The 20132-nt window shown below is 41.1% G+C and overlaps 1 protein-coding gene across 4 annotated transcripts; it reads left to right on the top strand.

Annotated features, from left to right (window-relative positions):
• Positions 1–4107: 4107 nt before the first annotated feature.
• LOC106650183 (sn1-specific diacylglycerol lipase beta-like) lies at positions 4108–20128 on the top strand. 4 transcript variants are annotated; one of them, XM_014368075.2, is made up of 14 exons: positions 4109–4937; positions 5332–5760; positions 15240–15338; positions 15928–16140; positions 16220–16545; positions 16919–17062; positions 17145–17313; positions 18105–18228; positions 18316–18459; positions 18549–18753; positions 18824–18978; positions 19075–19221; positions 19442–19560; positions 19654–20128. In XM_014368075.2, the coding sequence occupies exons 3-14, from the start codon at positions 15244–15246 to the stop codon at positions 19829–19831; spliced, it is 2019 nt and encodes a 672-aa protein (XP_014223561.1). In that variant the 5' UTR covers positions 4109–4937; positions 5332–5760; positions 15240–15243; the 3' UTR covers positions 19832–20128. The 4 variants fall into 4 exon arrangements, with proteins under 4 accessions (XP_023316995.1, XP_014223561.1, XP_014223562.1 ...); XM_023461227.1 differs by having other exon boundaries at positions 4108–4937; positions 19442–19746; XM_014368076.1 differs by lacking the exon at positions 4109–4937 and having other exon boundaries at positions 4949–5760.
• Positions 20129–20132: the final 4 nt, after the last annotated feature.

Below are 20132 nucleotides of genomic sequence, written 5' to 3'. Positions count from 1 at the left end.
AAGGTGCAATCCTGGCTGTCTGGCGGGAGTCGCGCAGGCCCGAGTCGCCCGCGACCCCAACGAAATGCTCGTTCAGAGTGTCGACGTCAATCGGCAACGCAAACGAGTCACGAGCACGAGAGCCAATACCAAGCTCTCCCACTATCCTCCACGCAGTAGACGAGTCGTTGCACGACGCGATCCTGACCCGATAAAAAGCGGCAGGCGCCCTCTCAAGCCCCTGAAAGCCTCGAGGTCGTCTCGCCGACCAAGGCGCCGGTACCGTCGCCACGCCCGATTACGCTGAGATATCAACACCCTCAGCTCGTCACTGAACCATGGTCGCCAGTTATTCCTCGGGGCGATAGTCCGGTAAGGGGCGTGCGCATCGAAGCACCGGTTCACCGCCGACGTGAAGGCCCCGACCTTAGCGTTGACGTTCACCAGGCCGATGATGTGGGCCCAGTCGATGGAAAAAAGCTCAGCGTCAAAACGACGCTGGTCAAGTCGCTTGAAGTCTCGGTATCTGATGTTGGCGCCCACAGGAGGCGGCACGTCGATCGGGAGAGTAGCGAAGAGCGCATCGTGCTTCGATATATACGGGTGATGTTCCTTGTCCGTGTCCAGGGCCTGCAGCCCTCGCACGCATATGTAGTCGATTGTCGTGTGCGTGTCTCCCGAATGATACGTGGTCCCGAACGGCAATGGCGTGAAGTCGTATGACACAAAAAAGTCACGCAGAGTAGCACGTGGATTGGAGAGTACAGGCCAATTGATGTTCAAATCGCCACACAAGATGGCATAGTCATAGGTTACGCTGCAGTTGAGCAGTGCCTCCTCACGTCACTCCAATAACCAGCCTTTGGGGGGTTGTAGACGGCGCAAACGAGAACACTCAACGACTCGACCCGGACCTGCATGAACATAAACTCCGGCCTGTTGCGATAAATCGGCGGGCGCTCGGAGAACGCAACGCAGCGATAGCGCAAGCCACCGCGGACATAGAGCACGACTCCACCGGCGCCAGCACCAACACGGTCGTGACGAAAGAGGGTGTAACCAGTCACCTCGAAGGGTCCAGAGTGCATGTAGGGCTTGAGCCACGACTCGCCGATCGCAAACAAATGCAGGTCACGCTGCGTCATAATGGCCCTTACGTCCTCGAAATGTGCGTCGAGCGAGTGCACGTTGAGATGTCCGACCCTTAGCTGCGTATATGGTCTATTGTCCATAATTGATGGTGGAAATTTTGCGTTCGATCCTCCAACGCAAGATGACACACTTGGCCTTACCGAGAGGGAGAAGGGAAGGGATAGCCACCGGACGGGTGATTAGGCCGCCACACGGTGTGGCCAAACGATGTAAAAGTGATATTAATTCTGCTTTGCAACAGTTTTTTGCAAAAAAAATCTGAAAAAATTTTTTTTCATTGAAAAAAGTTCTAAAAGTATCAAAAAACCAAAAATCGCTCCAAAAAGTTTGAAAAAATTTACTTATGTTTTTTGAACAATTCTAAGCACTTTTTATTCTATGAAATTTTTTCATTAAGTCGATGGTAACCGTCACAACCTCGGACGAGGTGAAGGAACTCATAGGTCACTTTCAATCAGTAAATTCATGATGGAGATCACGAAAAAAACGTCAAATGAAAAAAAAATTGTAACCATAGATGTTGTGAAGAAGTGTACGCGACCCTGGTGCTGTAATTCAATCGGTACGCTCTGAATATTACGACAACAGAGGTCCATTTTGCAAAAACGTAAAACGCCAGAAAAAGCAAAAAAAGGAAAAATTTAACACGCAAAGTATACGAAAAAGACTCACGAAAACAGCTCTATCTCACTGAATGATAAAAATTCTGAAATTTTAAAAAATTTAATAAAAAGGTGACAAAAAATTCTACTTGAAATTGAAATACAATTTTTTTCGATTTTAAGCCCCTTTTGAGCCCTTAAATAGTGGCGAGTCATTATAATTAAAAAAAAACATTATTTTTGTGCAAATTTCTATGGGCCGTCAATCTAATTTTCTTGCTTATAACGAAAATATAGAAAAGTGTCATCTTCCCCGAGCTTGCGCTGTCCACCGCTTTACTTTATAGAACGCATGCATCTTCTTAATATATTTTTTGCAATATAGTATATAATAACACGAGTTAATTAATGAAATAGAAGAGTAGAATAACTTGCAAGTGTTGGAATACTACTTTTAAATTTACGGTAAGGACTGAAAAGTGGGAAAATTCGTAAACTTTGTTTTCAAGTAACGAAACCTTTCCGATACGTCTTAACCCATTAACGACCAAACTGCTTGATTTTTTTGTTGGTTTTCGCAGCGATTTTTTTTTGTAGTTTGAGGCCTCCAAAAAGTTTCTCATGGACCTATTTTGATGTAAAATTTAATGTCCTTTCAGAATTTCGATTCTTTGCGTAATAAAAAAGTTATGGCTACTTATACGAAAAAAAACGTAAAATTTTTTGCAAAAAATCAAGTTTTTGATTTTTTTTCACCATGTTACCGTTAGGTAATCACGATATATATATGATCAGGGGTGATCACGACCATCAAAGTATCTCAGGGAATTTTCATGGAATTTTCGAACCACTACTTCAAACAAAAAATAACTTATATTCATATAAAACATAACTCATTTTGATTCCCTAACGGTAACACGGTAAAAAAAATCAAAAACTTGATTTTTTTGCAAAAAATTTTACGTTTTTTTTCGTATAAGTAGCCACAACTTTTTTATTACGCAAAGATTCGACATTTTGAGCTCAGTTTCTGAAAGGACATTAAATTTTACATCGAAATAGGTCCATACGAAACTTTTTGGAGGCCTCAAACTACAAAAAAAATCGCTGCGAAAACCAACAAAAAAATCGAGCATTTTGGTCTTTAATGGGTTAAACTGGAAAAAATAGCAGTAAGCAAAAAGTTTGAGGTAATTTAGGCTCACTGGAAATATTTACTCATTAAATCGTATTTTTAATCATTTTTTTCTTCCAGTGACCTTCAGCAGAGATTTTTCCTTAACCACGAGGTACGTATTGCAGCGTATTATAAGCACAAATGCCATATTCTCAATTGACGCAAATTGATATTACACTTTATTCTTCAACGAAATTTTCGCTGATATGCAAGACATAATATTATTTATACGCGCACATGATGCATTGAAAAAAATCCAATGCGTAACCATGAACCACGAACATTAATTCTTCGTGACCCTTAAGGTAGGTACATACAGGCGGCTATTGCATAATACTGTAAGATTTGCTCGTCCTACCTCAAGGTTTAGTTGACAAATTCGGGACCAGCTTGAGGAGGATTAAATACGAATATACGCAAGTATATCCTTTTCTCGTAAATAATCGAACGAGCTCGTCACGTCAATGCGTCAGCTAAAGTGAAAAAAAAGAGAGTATACGCATTCATGGCTTCGATATTGTGGCGTTTCTTGTAAAAAAAAGAAGAAAAAAGAAACTCGTGGCTGATGAGATGGCTGCATTTTAATTTTTATTGTAAAGACGTGCTTGCGTGCGCGTCACTGTCGTGCGTAGACGCCGGCGATCGTCGCATGCGCGCAACATCAGAACGATCATTAAAAGATTCGAGTCAATCGATAAGTAGAGTAATCTCATTCATGCAGCTACATCAAAACAAACAAATCAAACGCGCGCGATCTCGCGTAATGCGTAAATCGTGGTCTGAGAAGAGATACGACATCGCGCTCCTCTGCGTTTGCACAGGCCGCTATCCGTAGGTGCGAGTGATTCCTGCAGTGTCCATGAAAGAGAGGATCCAGATTTCGCCGGTGATAAGAGATTGCGTCGTTGCCTTGCTTGGTAGCTCGCTCGCGCTACACGTGGAGTTGCCTCTCCTCTTGTCGACTCATCTCGCTCTCCACTGCATGGCTCATATGCATACGTAAATGTATGCTATACACAACTCGTAACACAAGTCGTAGGTATAAAATCGGCACGCGAGTCCTCCCGCTAATGGAGCAACGGCCGAGTGCCGTCGCGCAGCCACGAGCCTTCGTACACTATGTGTATCGTGTACATGTATATATATTCGCAGAGCCGCACACATACAGAGCGTGGAGTTGGCGCGCGAACGAGGGGAAAGTCCCGCGGCCAGTCTCCGGCCAGAGTCCCAGCCGAGCGGACGGAAGATTCGCGTCTATAATACTTACCTACACTCGTGTACGCGCAGTGTGCGGATTCGCGATCGCGCGGACTCGCTGCGCTGCCTCGATCTGGGCTGCACTCTTGTTCCTCGGTCGTATAGAGCGCGTGCATATAGTTGAGCACAAGTAGCCGAATGTGTAGTTTCTGCTGTCAGCCCCGCGCGAGTTGAATCTCGCAGCTTTTACGCGCAGTGCACGCGTACGAAATACATCAACTACCTGTTCCAGGAGTGCGAGATTTTATATATTATTATATACGTTCGTTCGCGCTCGTGTGCTCGTGTGCAAGTGGCGGCCGCTTGACCGCGTGTGGTTATCGAGCGAAGGTGAACGAGTTGCGCATACATACGTACGTATACGTACTATGTACCGACTCGAGTTTCCATCGTCGTCGTTGTGTCTCTCGGACTATATGTACACATATTTACATGTGTGTGTGTTTATGTGACTGAGTGTGGACCTATGCATGCATGAGAGAGATATACGAGTATACACGGAACCTCTCGGACGAGACCCTCAATTTTTTTACTGTTGCGTCGTAATAAAGACATTTTTCACTTGTCGGGGGGACCAATTGATTTGGCACGTGCTCAGATTCGTCAAAGTTTGTTTATCATCAGCTGTCCTGACGATGCTAATTCAGTAAGTGGCGTAAATCGCGGATCCATCGACAGCTGCAGGAACAGGAACTCTGCCGTACCGAGACGCCCGATTGTCTTTTGATCGATCGATGCGAATCATTGGCACGAATTACGACGAGACCCGGGTACGTTCCGCATTCATAGATATTTTTCAATGTAATCGATACGTATCGATGCGTGCGTTTTATATGTTACGCACTGTCGATGCCGCCGATTGTCATTCAAAAGCCGCGTGTATAACATGGTCGATTTTTTTCGCGTTTCCCACCTGTACAGTAAACGAATTGGTCCCATTTTCATTCACGAGAATGCGACATTGGCTGGTGTTCTGTATGGGGATAGATTTTTCGTCGGAGTCCAAGAAACGGAGGCAATGTTCATTGATCGTATCAAACTCGCACTTGACCAAAAAAAACGTTGCATTTGTCACTGTCAAATCATATCTTTGTTCTATCTTCTTTTTTGTAATGAAAAAAATTTATCGCTCGATATAATGTCTGGTAATAATCTTCCCCGAAGGAGACCCGAAGATCGAGAGGTGCAGATCGAGGCAGCTGCAGAGACGCGAGAGTAAATCAACGCCGCCCGCGCACCGTGTCATAGGCAGAGAGGATGCGGATCGAGCAACTCGACGCGGCTACTCGTAGAAGAAGCGAATCGAGCTACTGCGCTCCGTCGCTTGTACTCGGGCCGATGCGTTGCACAAAAGGCCGTACCACGACTTCCGGGATAAGGAACAATAAGTGTCAACAGCTCGGTGTCGTCTCCCGACCAACTGGTCGTCCTTACGCGAGCAGCAGTAGCAGCAGCAGCATCGGTGGCGGCAGCCACAGTTGTCGTCCCTGAAGTGCAAAAACTCTCTGGGCAACAACAGCAGCAGCCTGTAACAGTATAGTACATACTACTACTATATACAGCAGCAGCAGAAAGACACAGGCGCACGATCAGGTGAGCGGCTTTCTCTTTGCGGTGCAGCAGCCGCTGCTGCCGCGAGTACGACCGTGCAATATGTATAGATATATAGAACAACATTGCGCATGGATATGTAGGCCAGTGATTTTACCGTAGTTTTATAAATGACGAATTGGCGCGCTTTAATATAAGAGCGCTGCATTAGCATTAATCGCGAAATATGCCCGAATAGTTGCTTGGGTAATGAAACGCACAGCAGCAGCAGCAGCAGCGGCGGCTCTATGTATCTCGAGGAGATTTAATTGGGAGACCAAACGACTATGTACAAACGATTTGCATTTCCATAATCGACTGCGATATAGACGCTGTGCGAGAAGAAAGAGAGAGAAAGAGATGTATGTCAGCAAAAAACGAATGTAAAAAATGATCAGCTGTTTTTGTTTTTTTATCCACGAACGACAAAATTAGTGCCATCATCATTGGGCTAATAAACTTTTTTGCTCATCGGGCCACTTACGCGTACGATATATATACACGCGATCGTTATAATAGCCTCGGATATCGAGCGTTTTATATTGATGATCGAATTTTTGCAACCGAAATAATGCAACGCAGCAACAAAAGCAACAAAAACAACAACAATAACAAGAACGACAGAAGGACGATGGCCAGTCGCGCATTCCCGATTCGTGCAATCGTCGTAGAGAATATAAACGTAGCGAGTTTGCGCTGCGCTCGCGATGCAATTCAAAAAAGAAGGAAACCTCCGCGTGGAGGGAGATTGAGAAAAAAGTCTCCGCGTCTAGCTCGTACATGATGGAAAATAATGTTCGCGCTTATTTATACGCGACAACCTGCGTTGTCATGCCAAACATCTTTTTTATACCTTTAGTTTCTCTCTCTCTCTCTTCTCGGACCGGTGTTATAAATCTGAAATAAAAACGATTTATTCATATTATATCCGAGTACAATTTTTTTTGCGTCGAATCGTCGTTTCGTACGTAGACGCAAACATATGCATGCAGTCGCGCGGATTGGCGGCCGCTCGGCAGAATTAGACGGAAAACGCGCCATATAGCTCGGCTACGTTATAATGAGCGCGACGACGTTTACGAGCGCAAGAGCCGTGATTGATGCACATGCGAAAAACTCAACGTATTATGTGTTGAATGATATCAACAGGTGCAAAATCATTGACGTTGGTCGTCAACGATCGCGAGACCTTTCACACTCGTTGCCGCGCGCGTGTCTCGACGGAAAAAATCTATATTTCGCAGTTGAACTCGATTATGAAAATGATACTTTTTTTTTTATATTGACGCGAAGAACGACACGCACGATATGGGAGAGCAACGGTATACGGTAATATAGCGTAAGAAGGTGGCCATAACGCATCATTAGGCACGCATATATCGTGAGAAAATTATACATCATTCGCGGGCTATTCAGTAAGTGTCGGTAATAATTATTATGGCGAGAGAGGATCGATCGCTCGGTCGACTCTCCAACGATGTTGACACTTGGTCGTGTGCATTATGTGGACTACTGACCGCCAAAAACGAGCGTGTATATCCTCGCATCTATTGTACGCATGCACGTATGCGCTTGTATCGATCACGCGATTTCTGCGTATATATAATACGCGCAAACGAGTGCTGCTGCTGCTGCTGCTGCTGCTGCTGTGTCGTTCGAAATTTTTCTTGCGGCTTGCGCATTTTTTCCCCCATCGGAGACTGCAATCATATATGTTTAATGCCAGATTTGCACTTTTCGAAATTCAATTTCACGTCACAGCAGCAGCAACAGCTCTTCGGTTCGCACGGCAAGAAATTACCGTGATCGTTTGCAACATAACACACACACAAGTTTTTTTTTATTTATAAATGCGACGTTTACATAAAATACATAACACGATCTAGGGTGTTTTAATTTTTGACAGTTTTTCTTTCGTCATAGATTTTAAGTAATAGTTTTGTATCAACGTTTGTCAAATGAAAGTTAAAAATTGATATCGGTAGGAGGAATATAACTTGTTTCAAGTATATGCTAATTTTGAGGGTTCAAACCAATTCGACCAACGGTATATTATAATATAGTCTATTGATATTGACAAATCAGATCGAAACGATACATAAAAGTCGACAAAAATGGGAGTCAATTCGACAAAAAATCTGTGGGATACGTATAGGCTACAACTTTTTTTTAAATATTCGCTCTTTCATCGTGTATTTTTAACTTCTCTTTTTTTCGTGAATTAAAAAAAGTTCCTTAACCTTGGATCGATCGTACATATTATACTCGGAATTCCGTATGGTCAGTCTTATAATATTATTCGCCTATATCGAAGACGACGACGACGACGACGACGACGGCGAAGACGACATCAAGGTCGGCTACCGCGACACAGGCAATAAATCGACGAGCTACGTTGTTGACATCCCGAATGAGGATGTGGGTAAGTTCTCCAACGCTTATTGTTCGAGAATACGATCGCTCTATCACATACCTCAGGGTACATTGCCCTTGTAGACTGTATAAAACCTGAGTTATAATGTTAATTTTGAATTGCGGTTAGCCGCCCATGAGTTTAGGGCTGAACGTAAATTGTGATGACGCACATTTCGACGTGATAGCCTCGGTGCATTACGTCAAACGTCGTGTTGCTTGGGTCAAATTAAAAAAAATAAAACATTTTGTCAGCATCAAGATTGTTTTGGATATCCAGCACGATCAATCAACCATTTATTCATCTTATTATTATTCTTGCGTTTAGTATTATAACATCGTGTCTTTCGAATCTCACATTACGACTCGATCGAGCGCTGCACTGCTCTAGACACGCGGTAGATTAAATAATCTGTGCAGCCAAGACAGCGCACATATCGCACATAATCTAGGCGTATACGATGCTCACACATACATAGGCGCTGCTCGTGCCCAATTCGCAAACTTTCACTTATAAATACGAGATGTATACTCAAATGTGTCCCCTATATACTTGTTTAGTCGGACGACGCACAGTCGCACTTTCTCCGCGCATGAAGATTCACCACACCTAAGACGTATACTATATCGTACACATGCACATGTGCGTATATTTAGCCGAATTATTTACCAAATCTTAATGAAGAGATTTCAATCGCTGCGAGCAAGCTTTTTTTCGGTCCGATTTCCGTCGTTTTGGAATGTCGCATGAAATCTGCTGCTACTGCTGTTCCCGCGAGTCGTCTCGAAAGAGAAAATTAAAAGCGTTTCATAAAAATATTTCAAGAGCTACAGGCATCCTTGCCGTAGACGACAGTCTTTATAAAACGAAAAATTTTCCATGCGGCAAAATCCGTAATGCTCGTCGCGTTGCAGCGGAAAAACATCGTGCTTGTTAATCGAGCTCATGCCCATATAATATAATACAACTGTGATCGGCGAACAAAAGCTCGATTATATGCGCCGCTGCACCGAGACGTATTGAAGCAGTACACGCGGCAGAGGAGGTCGAAGATACTTTCGGTCACTTCCTTGCAATATAATAAAACGATGGCGAGCGCGCGTTGGTCGCGTCATTAGCTTTAATGAGCTCACCTTGGATGAGCTTTAAAGCCATTATGATGTGCCTACCAGAAATTAAAATTAACGCGTTGTGTGGACTCGAACAACGAGTTGTTGTTCATTATCATCTTAATAATTTCACAAAGGTCGCACATTATTTACTTATTTTTTTCATTTTTTTTTCATACTTGAATATGATAATGGGTAAAGTCCACGCGCGAGGTGACGCAAAAGAATTGACCGACATTTGGGAAAATTTCTGCGGATGCCAGAAAAAAAAACGAACGTATACGAGATATTACGTATCTCAGGCAGTGCAACGGGTCAATTTGACCCGCTCACTGCGAAACATGAACCGCACAGACGGACACACGCACACACACACACACACACACACAGAGTTAAAGGCAGGTATTAAAAGGTAACGCACACGAGAATGCAAAAGTAAACAAGTCTAATTAAAAGTTTGATCGCGTCGCATTAAAAGCCAACGACACGCGGCTCGTGCGCAAGTATGCGGAAGCCGTGTAGAGGCACACACACACGCCAAAGAAATAATTTCGCGTCCATTGCTCTTTTTGTCGCTCGACGAAATATCGGCCATAGATCAGCCTATATATATACATTTATCGCTGCAGTCGACGCGTTGCATGCGTGTAGATCGTTTGACGTATGGACATATTATGCCATAATAACATATATGAGTGTTTCTGACTAACTTTTAAAATTGCACGTACTGATGTGTAAGTCAGGTAATTTACCATGCACAGTTCTGAAATTTTATCAGGGTCTTTAAGAAGACTTGAGAGATCTACACTTTTATTTTTGAGCGTTTTGGTGGCCCGTCCTTTTTGTATCGCACGTTTGAAAATCGATTTTACTCTTGAGTCAAAAAACGTACTGCGAATAAAATAAATTTTCGATAGCTTCTTAAAAAATGGACTATTAACCAAATGATCTGAAATTATCATGTTACCTTCCTTTATTCACATACTTTAGAAAAATTTGTGACCTGAACTTGATCCTCCTAAATTGGAAATTTCCCAGAATGTTTTCCGCGCGTACTGGATTATTTGAACTTTTAGCTTTTTTTATACATTTTCATTTTTTACAATGGACTATTGTTTTTTTTTATATCTGTATACATGTTTAAAAAGGGCTGGAAAAGACGAACAAAATGAGCCCAACCAGAACTCTGTCCCTTATTTAATAAGAATTGTACGCTGGATTGAACATTCGATAATCCTGCGTTAATCACTTAAAAATTTTTGAAAAAAATTTTTTTTTCATGAAATTTTTTTCTACTATGAATAAATTAATTAATTTATAAAAAAAATTTTTTTCATGGGAAATTTATAAACAATTTTTATAAAAAATTTTTTTTTTCATGAAAAATTTTTATAAATATATTTTTTTTCATGAAAAATTTTTTTCTTATCATGAATAAATAAATTATTCAACAAATAATTTTTTTTCACACACTTTCTTTTTTTATTTAAAAAATTTTGCTATATCATCAAGGGCAAGGCCGTAAAAAAAAAATTTTACATTTAATTCATTTATAATGACTACGCAATTCGCCTACGTAGATAATTATGTGCGGGATGATATAAGTAATGTCACATGAAAACACATGAAAGAAAAAGGGGTTTTTTCGCTTCAAAAAGTGCATAAGGAAACTTGAAAAAATCCAAAGAAATTTAAGGTCATGTTTTTCAATGCATAAAACAGAGAAAAAAATTTTCGAGTTTGATATTGGCTCGTATCGCCGTATATAAATTTTCCAAATTTTTAATTATTTTATCTGAAGGCCTGAAGCCCTCGAAAAATCTGAAGAAATTCAAGGTGCTTAGTTTTGTTGATATGTACTATTATGAATTTTTTCAGATTTTTTAATTACTTCAGGGCTTCAGAATGAATATAAATAAAGAATGGACGTTTATAGGGGTGGAGGGGGTAGGAGGGGGGGATGGGGAGTAAAATTTTGGCTTTAGGATTTTTTTACCATGTACTATAACATATCAAAAGCGCATCTAGATCGGTGTCATTCGAAAATTTGAAGAAGTTTTATTTTGACCCACATTTAAATCGGGTTTCCCAAATGGACTATGGAGGAAAATAAAGCCCAAAGTTATTTTTGGGATTCTTTGTTGATAATATTCAAGAAAAATTCATTCTGGATACTGTGCCGCTAAATTTTTCATCAAAAATTTTTTTAGGCGTTATTTTAAAAGTTAGTCAGAATCACTCATATAGCACGACGACGACGACGTCTGAGAGCAGTACGCAAAACCAGTAGCTGTTAAATAATTGATTCGCACGCAGTGCAATACTCAGGATTGGCTGTCTTACCGCCGAGAGATTGAGCCTATTATCGATCGCGACAAGCTCTCGTTGTTATTCGCGCATTTATGTATGTATGCTATCCACGAGTGACAATAAAATTAGTTTAATCCGCCTTTAAATTAAAAGCTTACATAATTTTAGTTAGTTAATGAAAGAAGAAAGTGAAAATCCCCGATTATTGCGCTTGGTCAATATATTCATAGTATATAAACGCTGTCTCGGCAAGGGCATATACGCTATACATGCACCAATCGCAGCAGCGCGTTTCTCAATTTACAATTGGAGACGAGCATGTCAGGCGAATTATTCATCGTATGCGAGCGAGCGAGGAGTCCGAATCAAACCTCTTCTATGTACGTGCGTGAAAAATCCGAGTGCGTGCGTATTATTGCAGTACAGCGCCAGAGCAGATCGAGAGAAAAATGTACGAGTGAAAAGTTAATATCCGTCGACGGTGTATCATAACGCAACGGACGCTGCACTCCTGGCTCGCTCGTTGCGAAAAAATCGTTGTGCATGTAAAACGATGTATAAGGTATCGGTGCGTCCACGTGCGCACGTGCGCGATCCGTAGATCGCTGCCACGCGACCATAGATCGTCGAGGCAGTTTTGCACGACTGCAGTCAGCCGCGCGCGTGGACTGCACACAGCAGGGCACCGAGTGCATTTTCGTCTAAATAATATCTCTCTTTCTCTCTTTCTCTTTTTATCGGGTGAAAAAATTAATCGTCGCGATTGTGCGCGAGATGAAAGACGTCCGAGGGAAATGCAAACGCGTGCGATGTATTGCAGGTGCTCTCAGTTGCAAAAATGATTCGAGCGAACAAGGTAAACTCAAGTAGCTGATGTATTGCATTTTTTTTCATTTTTAATGTTTAACATTTGCATACGCATTGTTGTTGCCACTCGGGCAATAAAATAAAAAACGTGCGGAAGGTAAAATTTATGTATGAAATTTCACGGCCGAATATGCCTGTGGATGCGCTATATAGAAGCTCGTCGAGCCTCTCGGGCGATTTATATTTCTTGTTAATGCGTCGAGCAAACAAGTCGAGTATCGATTTCGCGAAAAAGTGCGTACGACCGCAACGACTTGAGCAATCCGACTGTCTGCCTTTCGAAAAATATAGGAAAAAAACCCCCAGTGGCTGCAGCATTATGTACGGCTCGCGTATAAGACCTTTAAATTGCTAATGGAACGTGCCCGCAATAGCTATAACACAATGTCGAGCTTTGATATAGTCATATACATGCGCGAGGAGACTACTCGTCCGACTGCGTTCGCCTGCTGCTACAACAGCCGATGCACAAAAGACCGGCGCATCGCTTCGTGCTTGCTCTTTATTAGCTTGTAAATGCGCTTATTATTTGTCCGCGTCTTCTCTATGCGTGTACATGTGTAATTGGTGAGTGGGCGAAAAAAAAGTGAAAAAAATGCACGTGTTATCAAGCGGTAAACGCGTGGACACGCGATTCGTGCACACGACCCAATGCGCATCGCTATATGCACATACGTACGTGTGTAGCGACCGGTAGTAGTACATGTGTCCGCGGCAGGTTCTCATTATTGCATGCATATAGTATGGGTATTACCGGTATTCGCGCGTCATGCGCGCGCTCGAAGCGTCGAAAATATTTTTCCAGATTTTCGCTAAACACCATCGTACGTGTTATTATAGACGTGCAATGTTTTTTGGGACGAAAAATTCACTCCTTGCGTGACCGTACGCCGATGACTGTACTAAAATAGTATTGCTCGATTGAGAAAAGAGAAGATTTGATTAATTAACGTAACGTGGCTTGATCCAATCATCGAGTACGTGAAAAAGTTGAGAAACATGAGAAAATTCACGGCCAGTACGGAGAAATCTTTTTTGATGCTCACCCATTACTCTTTAATGTCAAACTATTATGTCTAGACAAGATTTTTTTATATTTTTTTTAAATTCAAAGAGATGCAATTATTACCAAAAACGTAATTATAATTACACCCGATGTTTCTGAATAAATGAGAGGAAAATTTTCAACAACAAAAAAATCATCAGCTACAATGTGATAAATTGAAGGATAAAACTGAAGGAAAGCACTCTACAATTATTTTATTTAGTATCTCATGTACCTCATTAGTGTTTTATTACTTAAATTAATTTTCATGCAACTTTTTCTTTTATTTATTATGACCCATGCATACATCATTTTATTCGAAATGTATGTTAATTCATTTGCATTCAGTTGATACTTTTTGAGCAATAAATTATCTAGAAATCATCTTAGACAAAAAGTGCTGTAAAAAGCATTTAAATCAAAATGATTGGTACTGAAGGCACGTGATAACGATAATGGTAGGGTAACCTTGTATACTTATTGGTCATTAACGTTCGTTATGAAGCTAATTTCGATTTTTTTACGACAAATCAAAGCTTCGTCGGATATAAACACGCGAAAAATTACAGGTAACTTTAACGACCATTATATGGCTGATACTTGAACAAATTGAATGGGCAAAAAATGTTAATAAAATATTTTCTCAAACGATCAAAAATAAACTTTCGCATCTAATTAAATACCAAAAAACCACAGCGTAAAGGGTTGGAAAAAGGCCTGATATAAAGTATAAGTAATTAAATTGACAAATCTCTGTTAGAATAATGTATAAAAAAAATGAACTAAGATTTTGTTCAAAACAACAACAAAAAATTTTGAAAAATTACTTGTTTCGAAATGAATGTTGGCCCACTCGATTTGACCGAGAATCATTCATGGAGTCGTATATCTTAAATGTAAAATGTGCGCATGGCAAGGCATGGTAAGGCAGGCGAATCGCGGCAAAATCATTATGGAATTTTCTAATGCGTGAATCGAAATCAGTAGAGCATCTTAAAATCGCGCGTAACGCTCGCTTACATAGTTTGTTTCCGGTGTATAGCGCATATAAAAAGATGCATGGAAATGCGCACGTGGAGAAAGCCGTTATATACACGCGGAGGGCAGCGCGCGAATATAACGCGAGCCTGTCGGCACGAAAACCATACCAATGCCGACTTTTGCACCGATGCGCCGTTTTTTTTATATTCTTTGTTCCTTCCCGCATTTCCAGTTTTATTCGCCTGATATAATATGTTTTATCGTTTGCGAGTGAAATTAAAATATTGCTTTTTTTACCATAAGCCATGTTAATTATGAGCGATTTATTGGTATTAAATGTTTTTTGTAAAGAGTTAATAAATTGAATGAGCTCTAAATTCTATGTTTGTTCAGAAGCCATTCGATATTCAATGATATGCATCGAATACGAGCACGCGTGCGAAGACTCAATAGGCCCAAAAATTATGTGAGTCAGCAGTAAAGGATCAATGTACATAATATTGAATATAGAACTGATATTCGGCTCAAGTGTCGGCGCCGCGCGAGCTCGTGGAGTGTATACATACTTCAGATCAATCAAAACTCGATTGACAAACGAGATTCGATTGTGTGCCTGAATTACCATACAGTAATACGTAACGTGAAACTTTGCGAAAAAATTGAAAATTTATAAAAGCAAAAAAATTGCATTTGATTACTCTAAGAAACGCAACCGTGTAAAAAATTGTATTCATCAAATAAGCAAATTACTTTTCAGAAAGATGCCTGCTCTTAAACTATTTGGCCGTAAATGGCTCGCTGCCACGGACGACCTGGTTTATCCAGGCCTTTTTGAGCTTTTCATCAGGATCACATGGTGAGTGGTTTTCGACTATTTCGCTCAAGCTGCCATAGATTTTTAATTCGATTGCTATATGATTCATTTCAAAAAAGTACGTTGTTCTGGTGGCACAGCCGACGGGAAATGCAAAAATAATTTAAACTGAAAGTGTTGTTACTTTCATTGAACAATATTTTATCATTTGCCATTCTAAAATTGTCATTAATTACTGACGATTTCATACAAAACGTCCCTTCCATGACTTGTCTCTCAACTTCACAAAAGTCCAATTGTCCTTTTTGCTAAATAATTTTTATAATAGTACATAGCAAATTGAGCGCAAATAATTATAACGAATGAAAGAGAAATATTCGATGAAAAATTAAAAAAGGATCGAAAAATGAAAAGTCCAAGGGCGAACAAATTAATTATAAAATCAAATCCAGCAAGTTTTTCCTCTTTAGAAAAATTGTTCTTTTCATCCTTTTAAGATAATGTATTTTTGGGAGAATGAATCATGTGCGTATAACTTGCTGGACAAAAAAATCAAATCATTCCGATGAAAACAAACTCACGTCACGAATTGTTTTTTTACCATTATATCATATTTTGTCGTGCATTGCAGGATAATTCTGATGAGCATCGCCTGCCTGAGGTACTATCCGGAGACTTGGAAATGTCGCACGGGTGGCGACCTCGTGCGAGTCTTCCTCATCGGCGAGATGGTCATTTTAGCGACAACGTCGATCCTCGTCGTCCTCATAGTGAATCAGAGCGCGCGAGGCTCCATAGCCGACACTTACGCGAGACGCTACGTCCAGCCTCTCCTAACAATAAAGTAATAACGATAAAGGCAACATCAATTAGCCATTTTTTTAATACAAGTCTATTAAAAATGAATCAAAATGTAAATTCAGAATCCTACTGGTGCCGTTCGAGGTCACGTGGAACATCCTCGGCACCATATGGATATTCAGCGAAGAAATCGAGTGCGGGGCCGAGCACTACACCCTCGGGGTCGTCGAGGCCCTCGTGCTCTTCGACTGGGTGCTGATCGGCCTGACGATACTGGGCCTCGCGCTCATCTTCGATCCGCTGGGCTCGCTCGGCCTCAAGGACAAGGAGCTCGAGGACTCGATCGAGCATCACGGCAAGGTCTCGCGCATCTGGCTGCGCAGATTCAAGTTCTTTTGGTGGATGAGGCAAGACGAGAGCGCCAGCGAGACTTTTCAACACGTAGCCGGTAAAGAGGAAAAAAAGAAAAATATAGACACGATTTTTGTATATTATTTACGCGCGCAAGTCGCACGCGTCCGAGCGAGCGAGAAATTCGTGTCAAGTGCACACGGCGCATAATGGGTATTTTCAATTGCATTCCGATCGTGACAGCTTGGCGGTGGCGGCGCAACGTATAATATAATATATACGCGCTGCGATTCGAAGATTACAAAATATGTTGTCTCGACGTGCGTGGCTTATTATGATAATGCGGGCGAATTACTGAAATGCTCTCGGCGCGATTTTCTCTCGCTCATTCTCTCGTATACGACTCTCGATGGAAACTGGAACCGATGACACTGGCAATCTTATCGATTTATTAATTTGTTTCGTTGCAGGTCTACTGAGCGCTCTATTTCGCGGAACCGATCTGGTGCCGTCCGACGTAATGGCCGGATGCGTCTTGCTGCGCGTACGACAGAAGCGAGAAACGCTCGAATTGCGAAGGCTCAACATTCTCGCACTGCCCAAGTTCACCACGGGTAAATGACATTGTTCTCGCCTTCTCGATCCACAGAAAAAGCGCGTGATAATAAAAAAGAAAAATTTACGCTTCTGACGCAGACAGTAGAAAAATATTCGAAGACACGCCGGGCTGGATGTCACTGGAGTGGGCCCATCATTACATGCAGCTGTCGATCGCCCTGTACGGCTGGCTCTTCGTTCTCTACAGGCACGCTTGCACCGGATGTTTCCGCCTCGCTCGCGAGATGACCTGTTGCTCCTGCCTTCGGTAAACTCTATGAAATCTCTACTTATTCCTTTTTTCTCTTCTCTCAATTTATTTTTAGTGCAGCCATTATGCACAAGTGATAACTCAAAAAGGCTTAAAATAATATAAATAGGATATTACTGCTCCGGGATCACGAAAAAAATGAAAAGTTTCAGGGTACGTGCGATTTTCACGACCGAATGTCCCGAAAATATATTTTCTCAATACCCAGTAGCAGAAAAATAGTTGCTTTCGGGCCATTGGTACGTAAAAAAAGTTTTACAACTTTCGAAAAGGATTTTTGTCAATTTTCTTGGTATTTTTCAATAACCCTCTCTAAAAATTGAATGAAAATGTTTTTTCTTTCAAGCCCTGTAAACCCTTATATTGATCAAGTCAGTGGCTAGTTGAGTGCGCGCTTAGATAAATAGTCTTATCGTCGCGCAGTGCGCAGAAAAGGCCTCGAGGAAATTCTGAAAATTCATTATCAACGTCCGGTGCACTTACATGTGCAACAGCAGTAAGACGAACTCTTATATAAATAATAGCCGAGTCGATGTGCGCCCGCGAGTGTGCAAAGTGACGATCATCGTTGCTCAGGCTTTTAAATTACGCAAACGGCCCGAGAAAGCGTTCGTGTCTTCTTTTTTTCTTAGCTCTAATTGTTTCATTCCGCTCGCGATTATCTTTACGTAAAAACAGTAACAATAACAAAAACATTAACAACAACAACAACAACAACAATCACAACAATGATAACAAAAAATTCTCATTGAAAAGTTAATCTTATTCCCTTTGTTGCATGCACACAGACCAAAGCGCAACGTTGTGTTGGACGACAATTGCTGCCTGTGCAGTCTGTCCGGCGTGAAAACCCTATCCAAACTCTCGGAAGAGGACATACTCTTTGCGTCCTTCAGGAATCACTTGTGCGAGGTAATGCTATAAAAAGTGCAGTTTGAACCGATTCTCGACACTTTAATAAACGACTCATCGTCGTCATTGAATCGTCGTATATTACAGATACCGTTTTGTGTACTGGCCGATCACAAAACGTCGAGCATCGTCGTCGTCATTCGAGGCTCGCTGTCGCTGCGAGATATCATTACGGACATCGCGGCGGCCTCCGACTCTTTCGAGCCCGAAGGACTTCCGCCCGGCAGCATGGTAAAAGCCTCTCTATAATAATCGCCGCGCTCTATACATAATTACACATCTTGAGAGCGAGCTTGCCTTTTTTTTTTGTTTCGTTTCAGGCTCACCGAGGAATGATAATAGGGGCCAAAGTGATATTGAAGCAGCTGGATCAGTACAAGGTGCTCGAGACCGCCTTCAAAATGTACCCCCATTACGACCTCACGCTCACGGGCCACAGTCTCGGCGCCGGCCTAGCAGTATTGTTGGGGACGTTGATTCGTCCTCGTTATCCTTACCTTCGAGTTTACGCCTTCGCAACTCCTGGTACGTATAATAATATAAGAGTTCTATTGATGATGTCAAAATTTCGCTCTATTTTAAATGTTTCTCGCAGCTGGTTTGCTCAGCCGAGAGGCCGCAAAGGTTACCGAGGAATTCGTCCTGTCCATGGGTTTGGGCGACGATTTAGTCATGAGACTTAGTGTAGACAGTATAGAGAATTTTCGCACGTCCCTGCTGATTACTCTCCAAGCCTGCAGGCTACCCAAGGTAAGCGTATAGTAAATAAAGACAAACTCGACGATTATGGAAAAAAAAATTTTATTCGAAAATACGAGTACAAATTCGTTTTTTATCTCATTACAGTACAGAGTTGCCCTCAATGGCTTCGGATACATGCTATTCGGTGTACCCGACCGGGATCTCAACAGAACCTGGAGAAATGGCAATACTATCAACTCGATCCCGGGACAATTGCCACTTTTGTCGGAAGCGACAACACCGCGACATTCGGTAATGATTACAAACTATCGTATTTTTATTTTATAAAATCTAATATTTGCACCTTTGATATACATATCATTTGTTATGTAATACAGAAATTTTCAAATAACATTTTTAATTTTCATTATAAAATTCAGTTCCATTAACAGTAAACTTGGCATTGACTGTCAAGAATTTATTATTATTTCACTAATTTCCTTGTTTTTCAATACCTTCCTCTCGATTTTAGGAAATCGCTATTTTAGAACGAGATGTCTCTAGGAGAAGGTACTCAAAAGTTAGACTATACACCGCAGGAAAAATTTTACACATCGCGCGCTGTAAGCCAAATGTGAAAGAAAAAAAAAGGTATAACTATTTTAAAAAGTAATTGCACAGCTTATTAATGCATTTTTTCCCAAACTGATTACTTATACAGATTTTTGTTTCCTTATTTTGCAGTAAACAAAAAAATAAAGATAAGAAATTCGAAATGCGATGGGCGCAACCGGAAGAATTCATGGAATTGACGGTAATGCCGCGCATGCTTTTGGATCATTTGCCTGAAAATCTCGAGGAAGCATTATCGATACTCGTTGAGCAACAAGATAGTTTGCCTATCGATCTATCTCCGACTTGATGTTGAAGTTCATTCGGAGACAACTTGAGTCTAATCAAATTAAATTAAATATTTTTTTTACGTTCTATTTATGTACATAAATAAAATTTCGATTGCTACTTAATGATAATACAACACATTAAAAATATAGCGTTCTATAAGATTAGCAGTTTTATACAAACGAATATAAAAACAAATTTTGTAAATAAGTTGAAATTTGACATAAATTAACATTGAAACTTTATGGTCAAATCTTTCAAATAGTTGAATGCAAAGTGCTGTGTTTTGTATGTAAATAAATATCTATATTACAAACAATTAT

The sequence above is a fragment of the Trichogramma pretiosum genome, unplaced genomic scaffold (assembly GCF_000599845.2).
Source record: "Trichogramma pretiosum strain Unisexual culture from Peru unplaced genomic scaffold, Tpre_2.0 scaffold15, whole genome shotgun sequence".
NCBI lineage: Eukaryota > Metazoa > Arthropoda > Insecta > Hymenoptera > Trichogrammatidae > Trichogramma > Trichogramma pretiosum.
The sequence above is the reverse complement of the archived record's forward strand: the minus strand, read 5'-3'. Positions and strand labels throughout refer to the sequence as shown.

Excerpts from the sequence above, each read along its gene's own strand:
- LOC106650183 (XM_014368075.2), top strand. The coding sequence starts at position 15,244 with ATGCCTGCTCTTAAACTATTTGGCCGTAAATGGCTCGCTGCCACGGAC. Across the intron at positions 15,339-15,927 it reads CTTTTCATCAGGATCACATG|GATAATTCTGATGAGCATCG; the intron begins GTGAGTGGTTTT and ends CGTGCATTGCAG. Across the intron at positions 19,561-19,653 it reads AATGTGAAAGAAAAAAAAAG|TAAACAAAAAAATAAAGATA; the intron begins GTATAACTATTT and ends CTTATTTTGCAG.